Source organism: Numenius arquata, chromosome 3 (genome assembly GCF_964106895.1).
Source record: "Numenius arquata chromosome 3, bNumArq3.hap1.1, whole genome shotgun sequence".
Taxonomy (NCBI): domain Eukaryota; kingdom Metazoa; phylum Chordata; class Aves; order Charadriiformes; family Scolopacidae; genus Numenius; species Numenius arquata.
This window is the reverse complement of record NC_133578.1, coordinates 24,585,632-24,604,324: the sequence shown is the minus strand read 5'-3', so window position 1 is coordinate 24,604,324 and position 18,693 is coordinate 24,585,632. Positions and strand designations below refer to the sequence as shown.

The 18,693-nt window shown below is 43.3% G+C and overlaps 1 protein-coding gene across 1 annotated transcript in view; it reads left to right on the top strand.

The window, feature by feature from the left end:
- Positions 1–14,383, top strand: part of CHN1 (chimerin 1) — a 105,099-nt gene extending 90,716 nt beyond the window's left edge. Inside the window, exons 10-14 of the mRNA XM_074144803.1 lie at positions 7,350–7,523; positions 8,234–8,311; positions 9,390–9,527; positions 10,560–10,665; positions 13,460–14,383. Coding sequence (XP_074000904.1) covers positions 7,350–7,523; positions 8,234–8,311; positions 9,390–9,527; positions 10,560–10,665; positions 13,460–13,631 — 668 coding nt within the window. The 3' untranslated portion in view covers positions 13,632–14,383. The remainder of the gene's footprint in view (positions 1–7,349; positions 7,524–8,233; positions 8,312–9,389; positions 9,528–10,559; positions 10,666–13,459) is intronic.
- The last annotated feature ends 4,310 nt before the right edge of the window (positions 14,384–18,693 follow it).

Sequence of the window (18,693 nt, the reverse complement as noted above, 5' to 3'; positions counted from 1 at the left end):
CTGCTGCGTGTGTCCTGTCCCCTTCCCCAGCTCATCAGAACTGTTTAAGTTACTGTATAATCTGCTCCTTCCTCTGTACCCTTTTTCTTGTTGTTCTTAATGAATAAGTGATTTAATCAGAAGATTTTTTTTTTTATTTTTTTTTTTACAGGCTGATCTAAGGCATTAATTAGCTTACCTTAAGGAAAGATAACATTTTTACTGTATTTCACTAGATGCTTTTGATACTATTTCAGGCTGCTCCTTTCAACACCAGGCAGCACCACCCTCTGAGGCTGTACTTGAAGCACCATTTTTGCTGCCTTGATAGATGGGCTCAGAGCTCTCTCAGCCTGCCACCCATGTAGCAGTTGCCTATCTTTTGTTTCCCTTGGAGTAGGTAACTTCTTTCTGAAGAACTGATAGAAATAAACTTGCCGCTGAACTCTCAGCGTGGAGGCAACCAGCTGCCACTGGCTGAGCCCAAGCAATATTGCTGCCAGCCCTGACCGCAGTAAGCCCCAGGAGTTCATTTTCAGAAAAGTTTTGCTTTGTGAATTACTGCTTAAGTGTTTAATTTCTCCCTTTCATCCATTTCCTTCTCCAGCAATTGAAAAAAACATACAACTGCCCCGTTTCCTTTGCTGTTTTGTTTTGCCTTGCTATTGAATCCCTTGTGTTGGGCAGCCCTAGGTTGCTGCGCTGGTGTGTAAGGATGAAGGAGACCGCAAAGGAGCCTGCCCATCCTCAGGCATTAGTTGTACAGGCACAGTGCTCACACTTTTAGTGCCTGGAAGAATGGCTGGTGCTCTTGGGGAAGGCAAGATGTGCTCATCATGTTGCCCACTCTCAAGGTATTTTGCATGCCTCAGTCATGATAAGCTCCCATTCTGCCCACACCTTAAAAACACATCCAGGCTTCTTCTGTGTGCGCTGAGGTTCTGCTGCTTTTCCTGACTGTGTAGGGCACAGGCAGTCAGCCCGGAAACGGAACAGGAGCAAAGCCACAGAGGTCAGGGCTGCAGGAAGGAGAGTTTGGAGAAGAGTCCCTGCCCACCTCAGGCAGGTGGTCATGCTGTTGGAGGAGATGCATGCTGCCTGACAGGCTCTTCTACCAGCTCAGGATCTGGTGGTGTTCCTGCAAGGAATGAGCTCCAAAATTTTGAAATGCTAATCAGGCAGTGGAGCCTTGCTTCAGAGCCGTTCCCATGGGGAAGCTATTCTGGAGCTATATATTCTTGAAACTGTAAGTCCTAAAAGCGGCTTTATCTCCAAGCCCACACAGACCTGGAAGCCTTGAGCAAGCCAGAGGCCCATCAGGGGAGCTGTCGAGGAGGTAGGTAGGTGTCGTGGCAGGAAGCCTGGAGAGTTTTTGAACAAACTGTCTGTGATCTTTCAAAACTTCCATAAAATCAAACCATCACCACCAAACTTGTTTTGCTGAAAGAACATTTCACCTGTGTTTTCCAACCAGCTTTTGGAGGCACTGACATATGCGTTCTTTTGATTTGGGATAAGGGGGAATTTGCTTGTTGGATGGGCTTTTTTTCTTTTTATTTCATAAGCCCTGATTTTTCTGTAGTATTAGGTAATTTTGTTGCCAAGTAACTACCTGCCCTCTAGAAATTCCTTCCTAAAGAATAATGTACCGCATATTGCATGATATAGTAGTATGGATGATAGCAGGTTTGGGGGAGCATACACATATGTTTGGAAGCAATTTTTGCCATGGCACTGCTGAATAAAGGGGCTTAAGTCTCTGGTGGGACCAAGGATGCTCCCAAATGTGCACTGCACATTAGCAGATGGCATGTGCGTAAGGCAGTGTGGCAGCTCCAGTGTTGCCACCTGGGCTGGAACAGCTCTGCCGAGGAGGAGGAAGAGGGCAGACCTTCACAGCACCCTCCCTGCCTTGTGCTTGGAAGCACAAAGTGCAGCACATGGGGCCAGTGGGATTGCTACGTTCATGTGCTTGTTCACACATGCTGCATCCGAGGGAACGGAAAGTGGTGCTCCCTCTGCTACAGAAAAGAGCATTAAATTATTAAAGGAAAGCTACTAGCTCATGATTGATTTATGAGAGCAAATTCCTTTATAACCTTTTCACCCTCGCAAAAGTAATGATGCCAATACTTTGTGCTTGATTAGAACCCATCGTCTCTGTGTGTCAGCTTTCCAAAGGCAGCGGTGTTATCCCGGCAGGCGGGTACCACAGTGGACCTGCCCGAGGCAACGCACGACGCCAGAGCCCCAGCTCCACGCTTCCCACCCTTACCATAAACTACTGAAGAGTCTTTCAGAAGTTTTTGAAGATAACGTAAATCTACCTTTTAGCTCTTAAAGCTGCTCCTCAGAATGACAAAATGCATAAATTTTCTTGGGGATAACTCAAGAATATAATTAGAGTGATATATGTAGCATACGGTATCATTCCAATGGAGCATGATCAGCAGCCATGTTAGCCAGTAAATCATAAACCAAAAGAAATCTAAAACTGACTAAAATCAAATCAGCAGTATAACAAAAAGTGACAGCTAAGTATTTTTTAGTCTCCGCAAATATTTATAATGCATGCTCATGGGGCAGTATTAACGTACATATATCTTTTGGCCCTGCTCATGCATTAATATGAGCATGTTATTTGTTCTTTCAGCCCAATGGACTAATGTCAGTATTAGCTGTTTCTAAAACATTACCAAACCTTTTTCTAGGTATCATAGGAAGGTATTGTCAAGCTAGTTTTAAATTTAATGCCTCTCATAGAAGTGATGTCACAGCCCACCTGAACTCCTAGATCAATATGCTGTTAAAGTCAAGACAGCTTATCACAGATTTTTAAACCTGCCATCTAAAATTACTCTTTTTCTTTTTCTTCCCCCTAAATTTCCACATTTCCTGTAAACTCTTGAATTTATGACTGCATGGGTTTTTTTGGTCACATTTGGTATATTTGAAAGGTGGCTACAGTTTGATAGCAACGTAAAAAGGAATAGTATGCGTGACTTACAATTCTGTTCTGACAAATCATCTCTGTATAATGTGAAATTCTGATTAAGTGTAGTCAGCAGAAGTTTTCTTATTGACCTGCAAGGGTTCATGACTGCATCTTCTAAATCTGTCCTGTATTATTATAGGATTTATCAGCAGATATGATGCTTTAGGAGGATTTTTCTTTAGCTCCTTTCCAATTTGTATAGCCAGCCAGCAGATAAGCTCTGATGAACTTCTGTAAGAAATGGATAAGGCTCCTGGTTACTTTAGATCCGGAGTAAAGCTGCTAACGCCAACTTAGCTGTTCTGGATTTATTTTGATATAACCAAAAGTAAATAGACCCTACATTTGAAATCAAATTAATCCTCTTGGTCTTAACGAACCCAGCCAAATCATGAAGCTTGTGTGTGAACAAGGCAAGCAGTCCTAAAGCTTCACCACGTGGCAGCACGCAGAGAGATTCAGGACTCCACTTTCTTGTTCCTTCCTAGTTTATTCCATAATAATGGGTTTTGAAGCTTTCATGAAGCATCTGCAATGAGAACAGAGGGCATTTTTATTTAATAATATGCAATTTGCAGCATAATTCCTGTCTTTTAGTATGAACAAATAAGCTGAGTATAGAATAGAAGGTTGGCACGTTCCCAGTGCTCAGCAGAGAGGAGGCCTGTCCTCTGCCGGGGCGCCTTGTACCTTGTTGGAGTTAGCAAGATAGGTGGTTATCCTTCATCCATGCGTGGCTCTGGTTGTCAACTGAACCAAAGACTAGTGACTGACATAAGCCTTTCACGAAGTATTGTTAGCTCTGGAGAGGGCCCCACCTGGTAGGAAGCACGCTGCTGGTGAGTTTCAGTTTCTTTATTGGAAAAAATACAATTTTTCTACTGCAAATTCACTGAAGTCGTCTAAAAATATATATTGATGCAGAATTGCTAAAGTGACGTGCTCTCCTATGTTTACGTAAGAGGTAAAGAGCCTTGATTGTTAGGGAGATACCACACAGCCCAATAATATTGAACGAAGTGCTGATGCATTTTCTGAGCATTAAGTATCTGAAATATTTCTATGTTTTAAATGTTTCTCAGGAGTGTTTGTAAGCCCTTAAGCAGTGGGCTGGTGCATAAAGTCTAATCAAAAGCAAAGGAAGAACAAACGAGAGAGGAGGAAAATTGACTTTTGCATTTGTAATTATTATTCTGGTATTAATGAGGTCAGATCCAAAGCCCGTTTGAATCTAAGGGATTAGCAATAACAGTTATTTTCAGAAGCAAGGCTTTCACATTGAAAACATCTCTCTAAGTTAGCTATTTTAATGAAATGAAACTTCTTGTATATAAGTACAATTAGGATGATCTCAGTGAATGTGATAATTTTTTTAAGTCAAGTATAAGATACTTGGAAGCATGTTTTTCCTCTTTTTGTATATTTTAGTCTTAATTATCCTTGGATTCCCAGAAACATTACTCTGAGCTATATTGCTGTCTGTGTGAAGCAGCTAATTTGGACTCACAAAATCGCTAGCGAGTCCTCAGGAGCTTGATGCTGCCATTCCAGTCTTGCAGACATCATTTTTGACAGACATACTAGAACATTTGATGCATGGTGGAATAGGTGCTTCTTACAGCAATTGTAGGAATTCTATATATAACAATTCTAATATGATAATTCTATATATAGTAATTATATTTGCATTCATAAATTATTGCAAAGTTAGTGTTTTGAAATAAAGAATTAAGATTTCATATATGGTCTTAATTTCCTTCCCTTCTGTGAGTGCATTAAGATGTTGCCTCTAATTGTTTGACTACTTACTATTTTTACTCCACAACTTCATCCTTATTCTGAAAGCAGAATGGATGGTACTTGCTTAATAGCACCGGTTCAGTATTTTGTCATCTTGTTGTTCAAAGTGTAGCCATTGGTCTTCTTAAGGGCACAGTATTCAAACCTTACACTAAAGGTGGGTAATTTCTCCTCTGTATTTCCACAAACATTTAATGATTTTGTTTCTACAAGACCCGGAGGAGCAAAACCAGCTTCTCCTTCCCATCTTACAGCTGAAGCACTGAGACACTGAGGGATTCAGGTCATGTGTTTCCAGTGAATTTGAGTTCCCTGTTTAAAGCATGGAGGGACCGGATTTCTCAAAGTTCAGACAACCTGTAGTGCTGGTGATAGACATTTGAAGCATAGGTGAAGCTTGCCAGCACTGGCTGGCGTGCTCCGAGTTTCTTCATTCCACACCCCATAACCATAGGTAGGGTAGGTGCCGTGCCTGAAGAGGCTGTGTGGTCATGCACCTCCCAACTAGGAGTCTTAGAGAACTTGATTAAATGTGGGGTTTAAATAAATGGTCAGGGAAAGGCAAATGCTTTGGCTGTTACTATTTCCTCTCTGTCACGAATGAGGCAACTGAGCAAACACTGAAGGAACCCAAGTGGCCAAACTGAACTTCTCCATGTCTGGAGCATGCCCAGGAGAGGGCTGTGGGCTAAAGCAAGCGACCAAGGCTGAGCAGGGTGGGGGCCTGTGGTACCCCCGGCAGTGTTGCTGCTTTGCAGGGGAGCAGCTGCTGCACTGGTGGCTTTGCCCAAGGTGGGGTTGGCCACACAAAGTCACAACCAGGTGGGAAATTCAGCATTTGCAGCTCCCTGTCTTGCACGTTAACCGCGCCTCACGAGGAATGGAGTTGCTCCTGCACAGAAATAGGCAAAGAGAATTTTAATCAGCCATTTCATCTGGATCAGGATCTGTGCATGTTTTCTTGACTGATTGAAGGTGACATGCCGAACTTTAATTGCAACCAGAGATTGGACTTTTTATAGAGGATCCTAAGTGACAAAGCTGGTTGCTCTACAGGCTTGTTAAGTAAACAAAGTGCTTTTAGCAGCAGGCTGCAGCTGATTTAGTGGAAATTAAACTTAGTAATGAATTCTGGGGTTTACTGTTTTGGAAAGAAAACGTCAAATAATCTATGGAGCATAAATCAAAATACAAGTATTGGCAAAATCAGCAGGAATGAAATACGAAGGCAGATATACAGATACTCAGTACTGCAGTGGGAGAAGAAAGTACAGATTTTCATCAAGGCACTGGTCCTTCAAGCACCTACATCCCTTAATTCTGCAGAAATCCAGGGGGCTCCATATGGTAATGCAGCGATGTAGAGAAACACTGGAGAACTGGAGCCTCGGTGTATACCGAGCACATGTCAGAGCATGGCAAATGCCCTGACTGCAAAGTGCCACCTTTCTTACTGGTTGCTGGTTCTTTGCAAGCACCTGTGAGTCTCCGTTGCAAAACAGGGGGAATGACAGTGAAAATGGAGTCACTGGGGACTGCCCCAGCCCCAGGCAGTGCGGGAGGCTGCCTGTTGTTAATTGCAGCATGTGCTTTGCTTAAAGGGGGCTGTATTGCTCTTCCCATCTTCACTGCATAATTGGTGGTGTTTTCCAATATTTTTTTCCCCAAACCCTGAGTATTATGGTTTTGAATGGTTTTGGGCAGAACAAACATTTTTCCATAACCTGATTTCAATTTAGTTTCACTTAAACTAAATCTTATTCTCAGTATGTTTACAGTAGAGCTGTGGAGTTGTTTGTTTATGTTTTTTTTTTTAAAAAAAAAAACAAAACCAAAAATTTTTCTTAAGTCATTTTTAAAGTAAACAGAATTGTTTTGGTGCCTGCCAATGCTTTGTTTCAGAAACACCCTGAAACACCAGAATTGCAGCCGCTGTGACTTAGCAAAGTCTTTGTAAACTGCGCAGTAGCAAGAAGCCACCAGGAAGCTCAGTGACCCCTGCGTCTGCTTTTCAGCTCCCCTCAGAGCTGGGGAATGAGCCCTGTCACTAGTGACTCTACGCATGGGCTGCCACATCTGGCAAGAGCGTAGGGGTCCCTCAAGTTCAGATCTCTGGGCTGCTTTGCCAACGTGCGCTGCAGAAGGGTCATAGCCTTCTGAGATCCACCTTCATCTCACCTAGGAGGTGTCTTAAGTGCCACAGTCCAGCACTACGTTAGAACTGTAGGTATTAGGAAATCTGCAGCAACTTGGGAAGAAATTTTAGGTCACGATAGCAAAATATGTAATAGTGGTGAGGAACATTATTGACCTTTAGATCCTGATTTTAAAAACCATATGGAAAGTTTGTCACTTTGTGTTAAATCTTCTAGGGATAGAATCTTGGGTAGAAAATCTGTCCTAACTTCAGGTCTGTCCCCACCTTGTGCATTTGATGGTTAAGAGGTCTCAACAGCAGTAGTAGTTGCCAGATCAGGTCAGATCCTGCATGAGTCGCACGTATTCTGCAGTACTGACCTTGGGATGTGCGTTTTCACCAAACACCAGCCTAATTGTCTTTTCATTTTTCTCTCAGATTGTGGCTTAAATGTGCATAAGCAGTGTTCCAAGATGGTCCCAAATGACTGCAAGCCAGACCTGAAGCATGTCAAAAAAGTGTACAGCTGTGACCTTACGACGCTAGTAAAAGCACACTTCACTAAGAGACCAATGGTAGTAGACATGTGCATTAGGGAAATTGAATCTAGAGGTAAGGCATGGTTAATGGACTTTGGTTGCTTTACTGATAATCCGTTTAGATTGATCTGGGTCATCTGGGTTTCTGCTGAATGTGTGATTGCTCAAAACAGATTTGCACAAGACATTTTACGACTGCCAATTACCCTGCACAGCTAATATTCTACTTTGCATTATTTCATGGTTCATACCCATTTATAATTTTTATAGATTCTGCTAGAAATTGCTCAATGGACAATTACTGCTTTATAGTTATATATTGGCACCTATCTTTCCAGTAATATTTTCATTTAAAAAACTAAGTGAATGTGCTAAAAAAAAGCAGTTAGTATTGATGAGTTTCCTCTTGCTAGTTTCCCTAGCCCACACTGAGTATCCTTTTCTAGAATTAGAGTATTTGTTTTCATTCTGAAATAATGACTGAACATCAAGTATGCTAATCTCAGTTATTTTTAAATTGGTTGTAATTGGTTTAATATGTTTCTTCAGCTCTGAAATCATTTGTATAAACATAATTTAGTGCTGATATAACAAGGCAGCTAGTCCAAGGGTCAGGGTTAAAAGGCCAGGATAAGATTTCAATCTCAAAGGAAAGCCTGATTAGGCTTTTAAAACATGCCTGCGTTTTCTGCCTTAGATGAAGAACCTGACAAAGGAAGAACTGGGTAGAAGGAAACTGTAAAATTTAGACTAATTTTAATCTTGTTAAACTGTTCATTGCAGGTCTTAATTCTGAAGGACTATACAGAGTCTCAGGATTTAGCGATCTTATTGAAGATGTCAAAATGGCATTTGACAGAGGTACAGCCTTTCCTGCATGCTGGATGTATTAAATATACACAGTTTTTCTGCGCAGCCCCTGTCTGTCTCATGCTCCACTGCAGCAGTGGGCTGAAGGAGTCGGGCGGCTGTGCCAGCAGAAGGGGAGTCTCCCCATCAGAAAAGCGTTATCAGCTTCACTTTGGCCTTTATTACCAAAATCTACTTTTCTCCTTCCATCAGTATCTGTGCTTCAGTAATGATGTGCGTAGGAAAGGACAAAGCTTTCTGAACTACTGCCCTAGTTTGCAAGTAAAACTACGCTCAGAGGGGTGGGGGAGGGATAGAGGGCAAGCGGTGAAGTGCCTTAAGAGAGCTGTGCAACTTAAATCCATCTTTCTGGATGAAAGCTCCAAAATAATAAGATGGATACAATAGTGCAAACCAAGTTTGAATTATTACAGTCTAAAAGAAGGTCAGTGAGAACAAACTCTTCTCTCCGAGAAAAGGCAGTGGGAAAATTAAAGGCTTTCCAGCTGCAGTCCCCCTATCCCAGTAGAAATGAATGCCAAAATCCATGCTGGAAACTGTCGCTCCTGTTTTTCTGGAGGACTGGACCTATTCAGACATCTGCGGCCTCTGCAGCGTTAGCAGGGCGGGGATGACTGGAGAAGCCAAGTTCTGGATCTGTGTCCGCTGCGGTCAGGAGTAGGTAGTATGCTGTAGCTAAATGGTGAACACATGTTTTTCCTATGAAATGAGGAGGCTGTGGATGAAGTTGGTTTTCTTTCTTTTACTTTTTTTCCCAGACTCCCCTGATTTCTCATTCAGTGCTGACAAATGTGTTGTTTGGCGATGCAATGTGTTCAGAAATAGCTAAACTTCCACACATTTCTACAAGATAGATACTGCTAGATCAGACAGGCAAGCTTTTTCCCCAAAAAATCCCTGCATTTTTTTGTAATCATTTGAAACAAAGAAAGGAGAGGCTTCTTTATAAAATGCTTGAGGTTTTCACCCTGAAACGATGAACTTAAGCAAGTTATTATTTTTCTTTTGAATACTGTTTCACATCTGTTTACATTTCCAAGGCTTTAATGTCAGTGCCTTCTCCACACAGATGGGGAAAAAGCTGATATTTCTGTGAATATGTATGAAGATATCAATATTATCACTGGTGCACTTAAACTGTACTTCAGGGATTTGCCAATTCCACTCATCACGTATGATGCCTACCCAAAGTTTATAGAGTCTGCAAGTAAGTATAACGCATGTTCCTCCTAGTTTTCATTCTCATCCTTTTCTTCTCCTTTTTGTGCAGTATTTGGCTATTGCTTCAATAGCTGTGCCATCAGCTCTTACCCTGCATGCCCTATTTAGTAAGGATTGCAGGACTAAATATGCACTGCACATTACGACATGACCATGTGGTGCTTCTTGATCATGGTTACATTTTTCTTCGCCTCTGTCACCGGGAATGCTTCCTTTTCACCACACATTATGGATTACATTGCTTTTTATGTCTTGCATGAATCCCTAGTACTTGATTGTAACATTTAAAGTGTGTTGGGTTTGTGTTGCCAGAAAGAAGGTGATTTATGAAAAAGTTTAGAAATAAGATAAGAAGTCATTTGTTTCTAGAGGTGCCCATTTTGAGTGTTTTTACAAGCTGATAAGCGCTCATCCTAAGGCCACCTTCAAGGCTGACCTTGCAGACAGTGAGTCTGCAAGCACAGCGGTAAGTCCAGCTGGAACATTTCTCCCAAGCGTCTTGGCTGCCTGAAGCATCTCTGCAATGTAGCAGTCACACCAGCCACACCTGGGAAGGTGTGAGGTAGCCGTGGGTAGAAAACACAGGCCAGATGCTGGGCTTACCACTCCTCTGGAGAAGGCTTTTTCCAAGTAGTATGGACACAGCCAGAAACGCTGATGGCAAAGTTCCCAGTACCTTCTGCTGTCCCAGGGTTGCACCTGTAGATTATTTGTGCAAAACCAGCCCAGTCAGCAAGTATTGCCAGGGGAATTATTTTTAGTAGGCTGCAGGGAATCTCTTGGTGGAGTGCAGTTTGCTTTGGGGAGTTTTCTTTGTGCAAAACCAATCACATCCTGACTGTGCTCCGAGCACCTCTCTCGACAGGCAAATCTTCCGCTATGAGGCTTGGATAGGTCCTGGAAATCAGTAATCCAGCAGAGCTGTGAGACCCTATCTCCTCTGCAGGACACCATTGTTGTCTTCCCATGTGTGAATTCTGTCTGTATGTGTGGTAACAGTTGAACATCTGTGTTTCAGAAACCACCGATCCGGATGAACAGCTGGAAATTCTCCATGAGGCGCTGAAACTGCTGCCACCTGCACACTGTGAAACACTACGGTATCTCATGGCACATCTGAAGAGGTGGGTGGACTAGCTGGAGAAAACTCTAAGCCAAACTCATTTTTAGCAAAATCCGTGTTGGGACCTCCAGAAAAGCCTGAGCAAGGTCCACCAAATCCTGGAAACCGACTGTGGCAGGGAGCGATAGTCTGCACAACAGCAAATACCCAAATGCTGGTTTTTATCCCACTTAAAGTACTCACTAAGTACTTAAATAACTAAAAAATCCACAGTTTTGAAGCACAAAAGTCATCTGCCTAACAAATTTGCACTATATCTAAAGTTACAGTGAATATTTATGGTAAAAAAGCCTTTAGTACCCGTGGGAGTAATAGATCACTCACCTGGGCAAGGAACTAATACTGCTATAGACCAGTGTCTTTTTCTGCTAAGTCCTGTCTACCCTGGTCATCCCTGACACCCTAGAAAAGACAGCACACACTAGGCTTCAGCTGATGCCAATTAGGCACAGTGTTAATTGGCCCCCATGCATCCGGTAAGGTCTGCCATTCCTCAGCAGGGTGGAGCCCCTCATTCCACCTGCCACCGTCTCAAAACTGTAGGAGCATAAATTCTGTCTGGAGTTTCTCCTACTCCCTGGGATATGATTGAAGTTGGTCACTGGGCTGAAAAATTGTTAGGGAGAGGCTGATGGATGAATATCCAGTACAACAGCACAGGTTCTATTTCTTTCAGGAAAGCGGGGAAAAAAATCAATGTGGTGTGTTAGGGTATCCATTTTAGTTTCTCAAGTAATATGAACTTATTGTCAATGTATAAGAATCATTCCCTTTCCTTAGAAAAATACTTTATTTTAAGCTTCCTTCTGCTTTTTTCCTCTTATAGTTCTACAAGTAGGAATATGTTGACTCTGCTGAGTGCCTCGGGCAAAATTCAGCTACAGGGTTTCTGCCTGACTTGTCCATTCATTTCAATGACTTTTCTAATGGATGTTTTAGAACAGAGACAGGGATGAGAGACCTGGGAACAAAAAAAAACCTCGCCTTAGCGCCTGTGAAGTGTGAAGTTGATTTTTTTCTTACCCTGTTCAAGAGTAGCTGTTGCTGGTCCAGTTAGCAAGATGCTTTTGCACATAGGTGAATTCTTGTATAGGTGAATGATAAGGCAGAAGGGTGATAAGATTTACTCGTTTTTAACTTCCTTTTAATACATTTGCTAAAAAGAGCTGTGGTGCTCGATAGGCTGTTGTCTTGCTGCTGAAATCAGGTAATCAGACACAGCTCCCTTATCTGGAATAATTACAAATACAAATAATTACAAGACATAGCAGCTTGGAAACATCAGTCTGACTTGTTTCAAAATAAGAATTAATGCAAAAGGGAAAAAAAAAAGGCAGAAAAATCTTCAAATTTTTTTATATATACCAAAGGATTTGTTCATGCAACGCAAGATGCCACAGTGGTGAAAAGAGAAATAGTTTAGCTAGATTCTTTCAGTTGCTGTCCCTGGATTCTTAGTTGTTTCTGAGAATCTTTATGGATTCTTTAAACTATAGTATGTATTAAATCTGCATAATCTAAATCTGTTTCCTTGAGCAAGGCAGTTCACCAGGATAAACCAAGGCAGAAGCTCAGGCTTCGAGGCACTTTGAGGTTCGTGTCTGTCTCATCCATGGCCGTGGGCAGCAGCAATGGGCCACCCCCCAGGCAGGCTGTCCTCCTCCCGTCCCCACCATGAGGTACCCTATGTTCTCCATGCTGAGGCACAGCAGCGCAGGACACCACAAGCTGCCTCTGAGCCCAAGTTAAGAAACCCCATCCCATGATCCTGGAGACCATCATGGTTGGGCAGCAGTGACCCTTCTGGCATTTGCTGTGCAGACTTGTTTCTGCAGAGGATGCTTCTCCTGCAGGGGTAATTCTTGGGCAAATTACATTTCTGGAGGTGGCCTGCAAACCCGCCCAACTGCTTTGAACAGGTCAGATTCCTGTGGAGCAGCAAAACGTGGCCTCCCCACCTCCTCCTCCTCCTCTGCAGATGGGAACCAGGCGGCGGGAAGCTTCCCTGAGCTGGGGGCTCAGCTGCTCGGCAGCTGCTGAGGTCCCCAGAAGAGGGAAGGGTGGAAGGTTTAATGACCTGCTCAGACTGCCGTGCAAGTGAGGTTACAGTGAGACCCTGGTGGTTTCAAAGCTGCCCCGAACTGATGATTCACTTTTTTTTTCATACACACCACAGGACATAATTTGTCTTGAAGAGGAAGCAGGGGTCCAGCCCAGCACGGTTAGCCTGTAGTGCCTAAAGGCAGGGAATTCACGTGATGTGCTTCCCCCCCATTGCCATCGTATGCATGAGAGAGGAGCAGTGTGACCGTGTGGAGCCATGCCACCAGGGGAACCTGGGCTGAATCCCACCTGGGTGGGCACAATAGCACCTCTCTAGTGACCATAAAACTGCTAACATAATAACAAATACGGTCTGCTCCCCATAGGAGCGGCCTCCAAATGGTGCTGTAAGGAGCGAAAGCAAAATTGTTCTGACTTATTTGAATTCACCCCTCAGCCCCTTCCCTCGCTGCGGAGTAGCAACCCCTCCTGCAAGTAAACATGGTCCCTGTGCCTGGTGGGAGGACAGAGACATCTGACTCACCGCAAACCCTCACAGCATTTGCACTCGCTGACCTCTGAGGGGTTCACCTGATGCCTCCGAACGTATCCTGCTGGAAACAGCCGCCTCTCTTAGGCTTTGGGGAGAGGCAAACATTTATTTTCCTGTTCAGTTTCCCCTGTTTTCAAGCATATGCAGGCATAGTTTGGCACTGCAGGAATGTGAAAAACACTGTCCTTTTTTTTTACAGAGTAACGCTTCATGAAAAGGAAAATCTGATGAGTGCAGAGAATCTGGGCATAGTTTTTGGACCAACTCTTATGAGAGCGCCAGAACTGGATGCAATGGCTGCATTGAATGACATCCGTTATCAGAGACTTGTGGTGGAGATGCTTATAAAAAATGAAGACATTTTATTTTGAATATTTTGGGGGTTTTGTAATAAAAAGGAAGCAACAGTGTTCTATGGATGAAGGAATATTTTAAAGTAATTTAATGGCTCTTGTCGCTGAATTCCATATTTGCTAGAGCTTTCGATGTATTCAGGATAAAAATGAAGGAACTCTTTGTCGTTTCTGTAGTGCCATTCAGCTGATGTTGAAAAGGTTAACACATACTTTCCAGTACTAGTAATCCTGGGTGTTTATCATGTTAAAATAAAAAACAAAAAGGCTAAAGCTATTGCATGATTTGCTCCCTGTTCTCCCTGTTCTGGTGAGACTCATTCCATGAAGAAGACAACTGAACTGGTGCAGCATCTTTGTTCTGGATAGTTTGTGATTGTAATTCAGCATGTTTCTCCGTGTAAACCTGTTGTGAATTTGCTTTTATGTTCTATGTAATTGGTTTCTGATACTAAAAAGAAAGCCGACTTATGTGAAATGGAGCCTCTGGCAGTTTATTGACATTTCATATCATTCTCTGCCACTTTGGGGGCTGATTTCTCCTTAGATTTCTTTCAGGTTTTTCATCATATAGTAATTTGTTTTTAACAGAAACAAAATGTGTACTTTAAATGTTACTTTAAGTAATTCTCCATGATGTTTATGGTGGTTGCAGTGAAATCTGCAATGCTGAGCAGTGTTCCTTTATTATTATTGCTATTTCAATTGTAATTTTGTATTTTTATCTGGCATGCATATATTAATTTATTAAATTTTGCTTTTAGAACTCTAACATTAATCTATTTATTTTTACTTAACAAATATGTTTCAGAAATACTGGGGTTTTTTTCTTTTTTTACATTGTCACTTTAACTCTGGACAACCTCTGACTTCCAAGAAGTGAGTTAGAGTTTTACCGGTTTCGACAAGACCATTCTGATCTAAATACTTTGGAGCCTGACACTTTGCTGAGGTTCCCACAAATTCCTCTTTAGTTTGAAAGTTTCTTTCTTCATTGTCCAAGATGCCTCTCAAGAATGCTTCAGAACTCTTAAACAAACCAAAAAAGCATTGTCAAGCCAGCTACTATTTCGTATTATATATATATAGTTATAATTACCTGTATGCGCACTGGAATTGCAGTTTACCGTAGCACAGTTGTAGCTGCCCAGAGTAGCTGGATGCATCACTGAATTTCGAATGCACATACATCACAGAACATTTCAGCCTGCCCTGCAAACATTTCTTAGCTGCCTAATGGTGTTCAACCATCACACCATGTGAAAAAAACCTCATAAACAATTTCTCTGCTCACTCTGATAAAGTAATGTGGAAAAAATCACTTGTCATCAGCCTCGCTGTGGCCCCCCCAATGGAGACACTCCGTCCATTGGTGCTCTGTCCCCAGGAGCGCTTCCTAGCGTGGCAGAAACACCCATCCCAGCAGACTGCCTACCCCTGGGTGGGCGCACATGGAGCGTCACACGGGGATGGTTTGCAGTCCTTTCAAGTGTTAATTTCTGTTTCTACAAGTTCTGACCAAAAAAAAAAAAAAAAACAACAAGGTATTGCCAGTGAGTTTGGTTTGGCATTATGAGAATTTTCTGTGCTGTAACCCTCCTAACTCTGAACACTCCCTCTCCTGGTGGGGTTCCTGGCAGCACTGCTGCAGCCAGGAGCGGCAGACGAGGCAGCGGCATTGCTTGTGACCAAACACTGTCTCTGTGTCACGCACCTGGCTCTCGTTCTTCATTGCCTTGTGCATGGGAAAATATTAACATCAGAGAAGATCAATAGCAAATGGCACACTGATTCAATTCAAGGATTTTGGGGAATGCTTTGGAGCCTAATTATTTTGATGAAGAGTGGAAAAGTCTAATTATCAAGGAAAGCAGAATGCCCTGGCACAAGACAGAGTGGAGGAACCGGGATAAACGGGGATAGAAAAGAGGTGTGAGAACGAAACAGCAGGTCCCAGAAAAGTGGCATAGCTGCCCTCAGGGAGGCAAGGGCTGGCAAAAGGCTCAGCTTGAAGAGCTAGTGATAAAAGTCAGGAGAAAGGAGCGAGCGAGTGTGGGACCTGCAGGGAAGAAAGAGACAATGAGATGCTAGGATCAGGGAGATGCTTTCACTGGGCACCTTCCCTAATGCCAGTGCCAAAGGAGAGCAGCCAGGTGAGGCTGCTTGGGCAGCTGAGAGGTTTGGTCCTATCCCTCCTCAGGCAGCCAACGCCATCGGAGGAGGAGGAATAATCCCCTGGCAAGTGCAACCAGCTGTGCTCCCCTCCTGTTAGCAACGTGGTGCCTCCCTGTGTGCCACCCCTTCCCTTCTGCCCAGCCAAGAAAGGGGAGAGGAAGGCAGAAGGCAGCTCTCTCCTACAGCTCACCTGGAAGTGGGGAATGAAGGATCCCAGGAAGGAAAGGGTGCATGCTGGTAAGCATGGGGAGTGCTGCTCTGGGCTGGGGGGCTGCTGGGGAGGCAGAGTAGGGGAAGGATTTCAGAGAATCTAAAGTATCACCCTTCTCTTCTCCCCCTCCCCTGTTTTTAAAATCTTCTGTAGCACTAAAAGTTACTTTCTTCTGTAATACCTGTATTAATTAGTACACGTTATCACTTTATTTATCCCAATGAACTGATACAGTTGGAAAACTGTATGTCTCCAACCACAGTCTTGCCCCTGCCCCCTTCCCTGCCCAGCCCAAGAGCAATGCCCCATATGCTCCCCAGTCACATCTGCCTTGCACTCTCCAGCAGCCACATATGTTCACCACTGCCTTCCTCCAAGCCAGCTCCTAAACATACTGCATTTCCCCACACTGCCTCAACAGCATGCAATGCATTTCCTTGCTCCTGTGTTGCCTAATGGCCTTGTGCATCCCAGTCCTCAGACCATCCATCGCTCCTGCCTTCCCTTCCAGGGTACCTCGCAGGCACTCTGTGGCTCTGGCTGGCCCTGTCTCTGCAGTCAGCGCCCTGGCCTGGCACTCTCCCATGGTTCTTCTACTCCTAATATCATCAGGTCTGTCATCGGGAGATACAGATTTTTTCCTAAATAACACTGGCAAGGTGTCTGCATTCCTTGCTACATGCTTGTCCTTGACCCCTAATGCCACCGCAGCCAGCCATGGCAAAAGCATCCTTTTCTCAAAGCACCTGGCAGTAGCTGATAGGAGGCATGGCCAGAGGAGGGCATGGCTCTGCCTGGGCAGCTCTGGCTGTGGTGGTGGCACCTGCTGTCCTTTGGCAGCCCAGGTGAGCCAGAGGAGCACTCGGCTTACCTGAGCAAAGGGCATCTGCTGTTCCCCGTTGCTGCACAAGCAAACCTGAACCGGGTAGTTAAGTCCCACTTCTGAAGTGTATAGCAGGAAGCATGTAGTAAATAGGAGTCATTAGGATAATTAAATTATCTCCTTGTGTGAAATATCCAGCTCCTCTGTCTCAGTGGAGCGCAGATGGGGGCTGCTGGCAGTAACGGCTGCTCCCCTCACTTTACAGATGCTTTCAACTGCCTTTAGAAGCAACGATGATAGGTGCGAAGCTGGATCAGAGTCAGAGAAAATAAAAAATGAAATGAGGAAGCCTAAATTCGCTCTGGGGATAGTCAACCTCTCCAATGCACGGAGGACAAACAGGGTTTGTTAGCTACTACCAAGCTCTGGTCTCCTGCTGGAGGTGCCTTTTCTCCAGCAGAGTTTAACAAGTGACTTATGATCATGGAAGTTCCTGCAGGAAAAGAGAAAGCCTAAATGGGGACCCACCACTGAGAGAAGAGCAGTCAGTTTGCTGACCAACTGGAAAAAAGAAAAAAAAAAAAAAGCAAACAATACCCCTTTTCCCACCACCCCCCCAAAATCCTCAAAACCCCCAGCTCAAGAAGTATAGCTTTTCTTTAATGCCTGAACACCCCCTCCCCTGGGAGCTCCCTAATGAGGAGTTATGGCAGCTGGCAGGCACGGGAGCTTAAAGGTCAGGCAGCCGAGTCCCTGCCCTAATAAGCACACTTTATTGTCCCCGAGTCTCAAATTCTGATGAGATATGAAGAAAACTGGGTGCCAAGTGATAATAAAACTTCAGAGCATGTTTAATGCCAAATAATCTCAATATTCAAGTAATTAAGACTGACAGTGTGTGATACTGATGCTGCACACCTAACATCCATATCTCTTCGAGTCAAATTCCCAGGTCGAGTGTTGCTTAGGGACAGGAATGTGGGATGGAGGAGCTCAATGGTCAATGAAAGACTTACTTGACTTTGAATTCCTGGAATCTGTATGCAGTGGCTATTTTTTTAAATCTCTTGAATTTAATTGTGAATTTCCATTAAGTGTGTAGGCAAAGCCTCCATTTTAATCTTGTTTTTGTTACTACGCTAACAAAACCCTGGTCTTTCCTGAGTGCTAACCATTAAGGCAGGTAGCACAGAAATAAGTGTTGTGTTTGCAGTAAATTTGATACTTCTTTTTGCTAACCAGGATGATACTTTGCTTATACATTTAAGAAATTAAGTTATATTTATTCAAATTGTTAGTTAAATGCAGAAAACTAATATTTTTAGTATTTATGTTAGTTAAATGACAATACAATAAATAACCTTTTGTTTTTAGAGCCCTATGTTATCTAAGTTGATTTGTTCTCTAAACGAACTGATTTCCATGATGAATGCATGTTATCTCTAGTTCAGGAGTTGACCTTACTGTGTCCAGTGCCGCAGGCTGCACGTCTACAGCACAGCACGGGGCTGGGCAGACACTGGAGCCACCTCACTGGCAACATCTTATCAAAAGACAGTTTGCCACAGTCAAAAAGACTGGAAAGAACAGAATAAACGGAGGAAAACTCTTCCTCAGACTTCTAAGGTTGAAATGAAGGGCACCGGCAAGAAGTACAAGTTGCAGTCAAGGAATTTGCACAGAGAATGAAGGAAAGCAAGTCTTCAGTGTGGATAAAGGAAGGCAAAATTATTAAAAATTATGCAGGTAGCGAATAACTGTTAAAATGTATGTCTAGTGGAAGTTAAATGTCATAACTATTGGGGGATAAAAGATATTTAGGACAGTGCTTGGTGGCATAATTAGGAGCTTTAGGATGAAAAGGGAAAAGG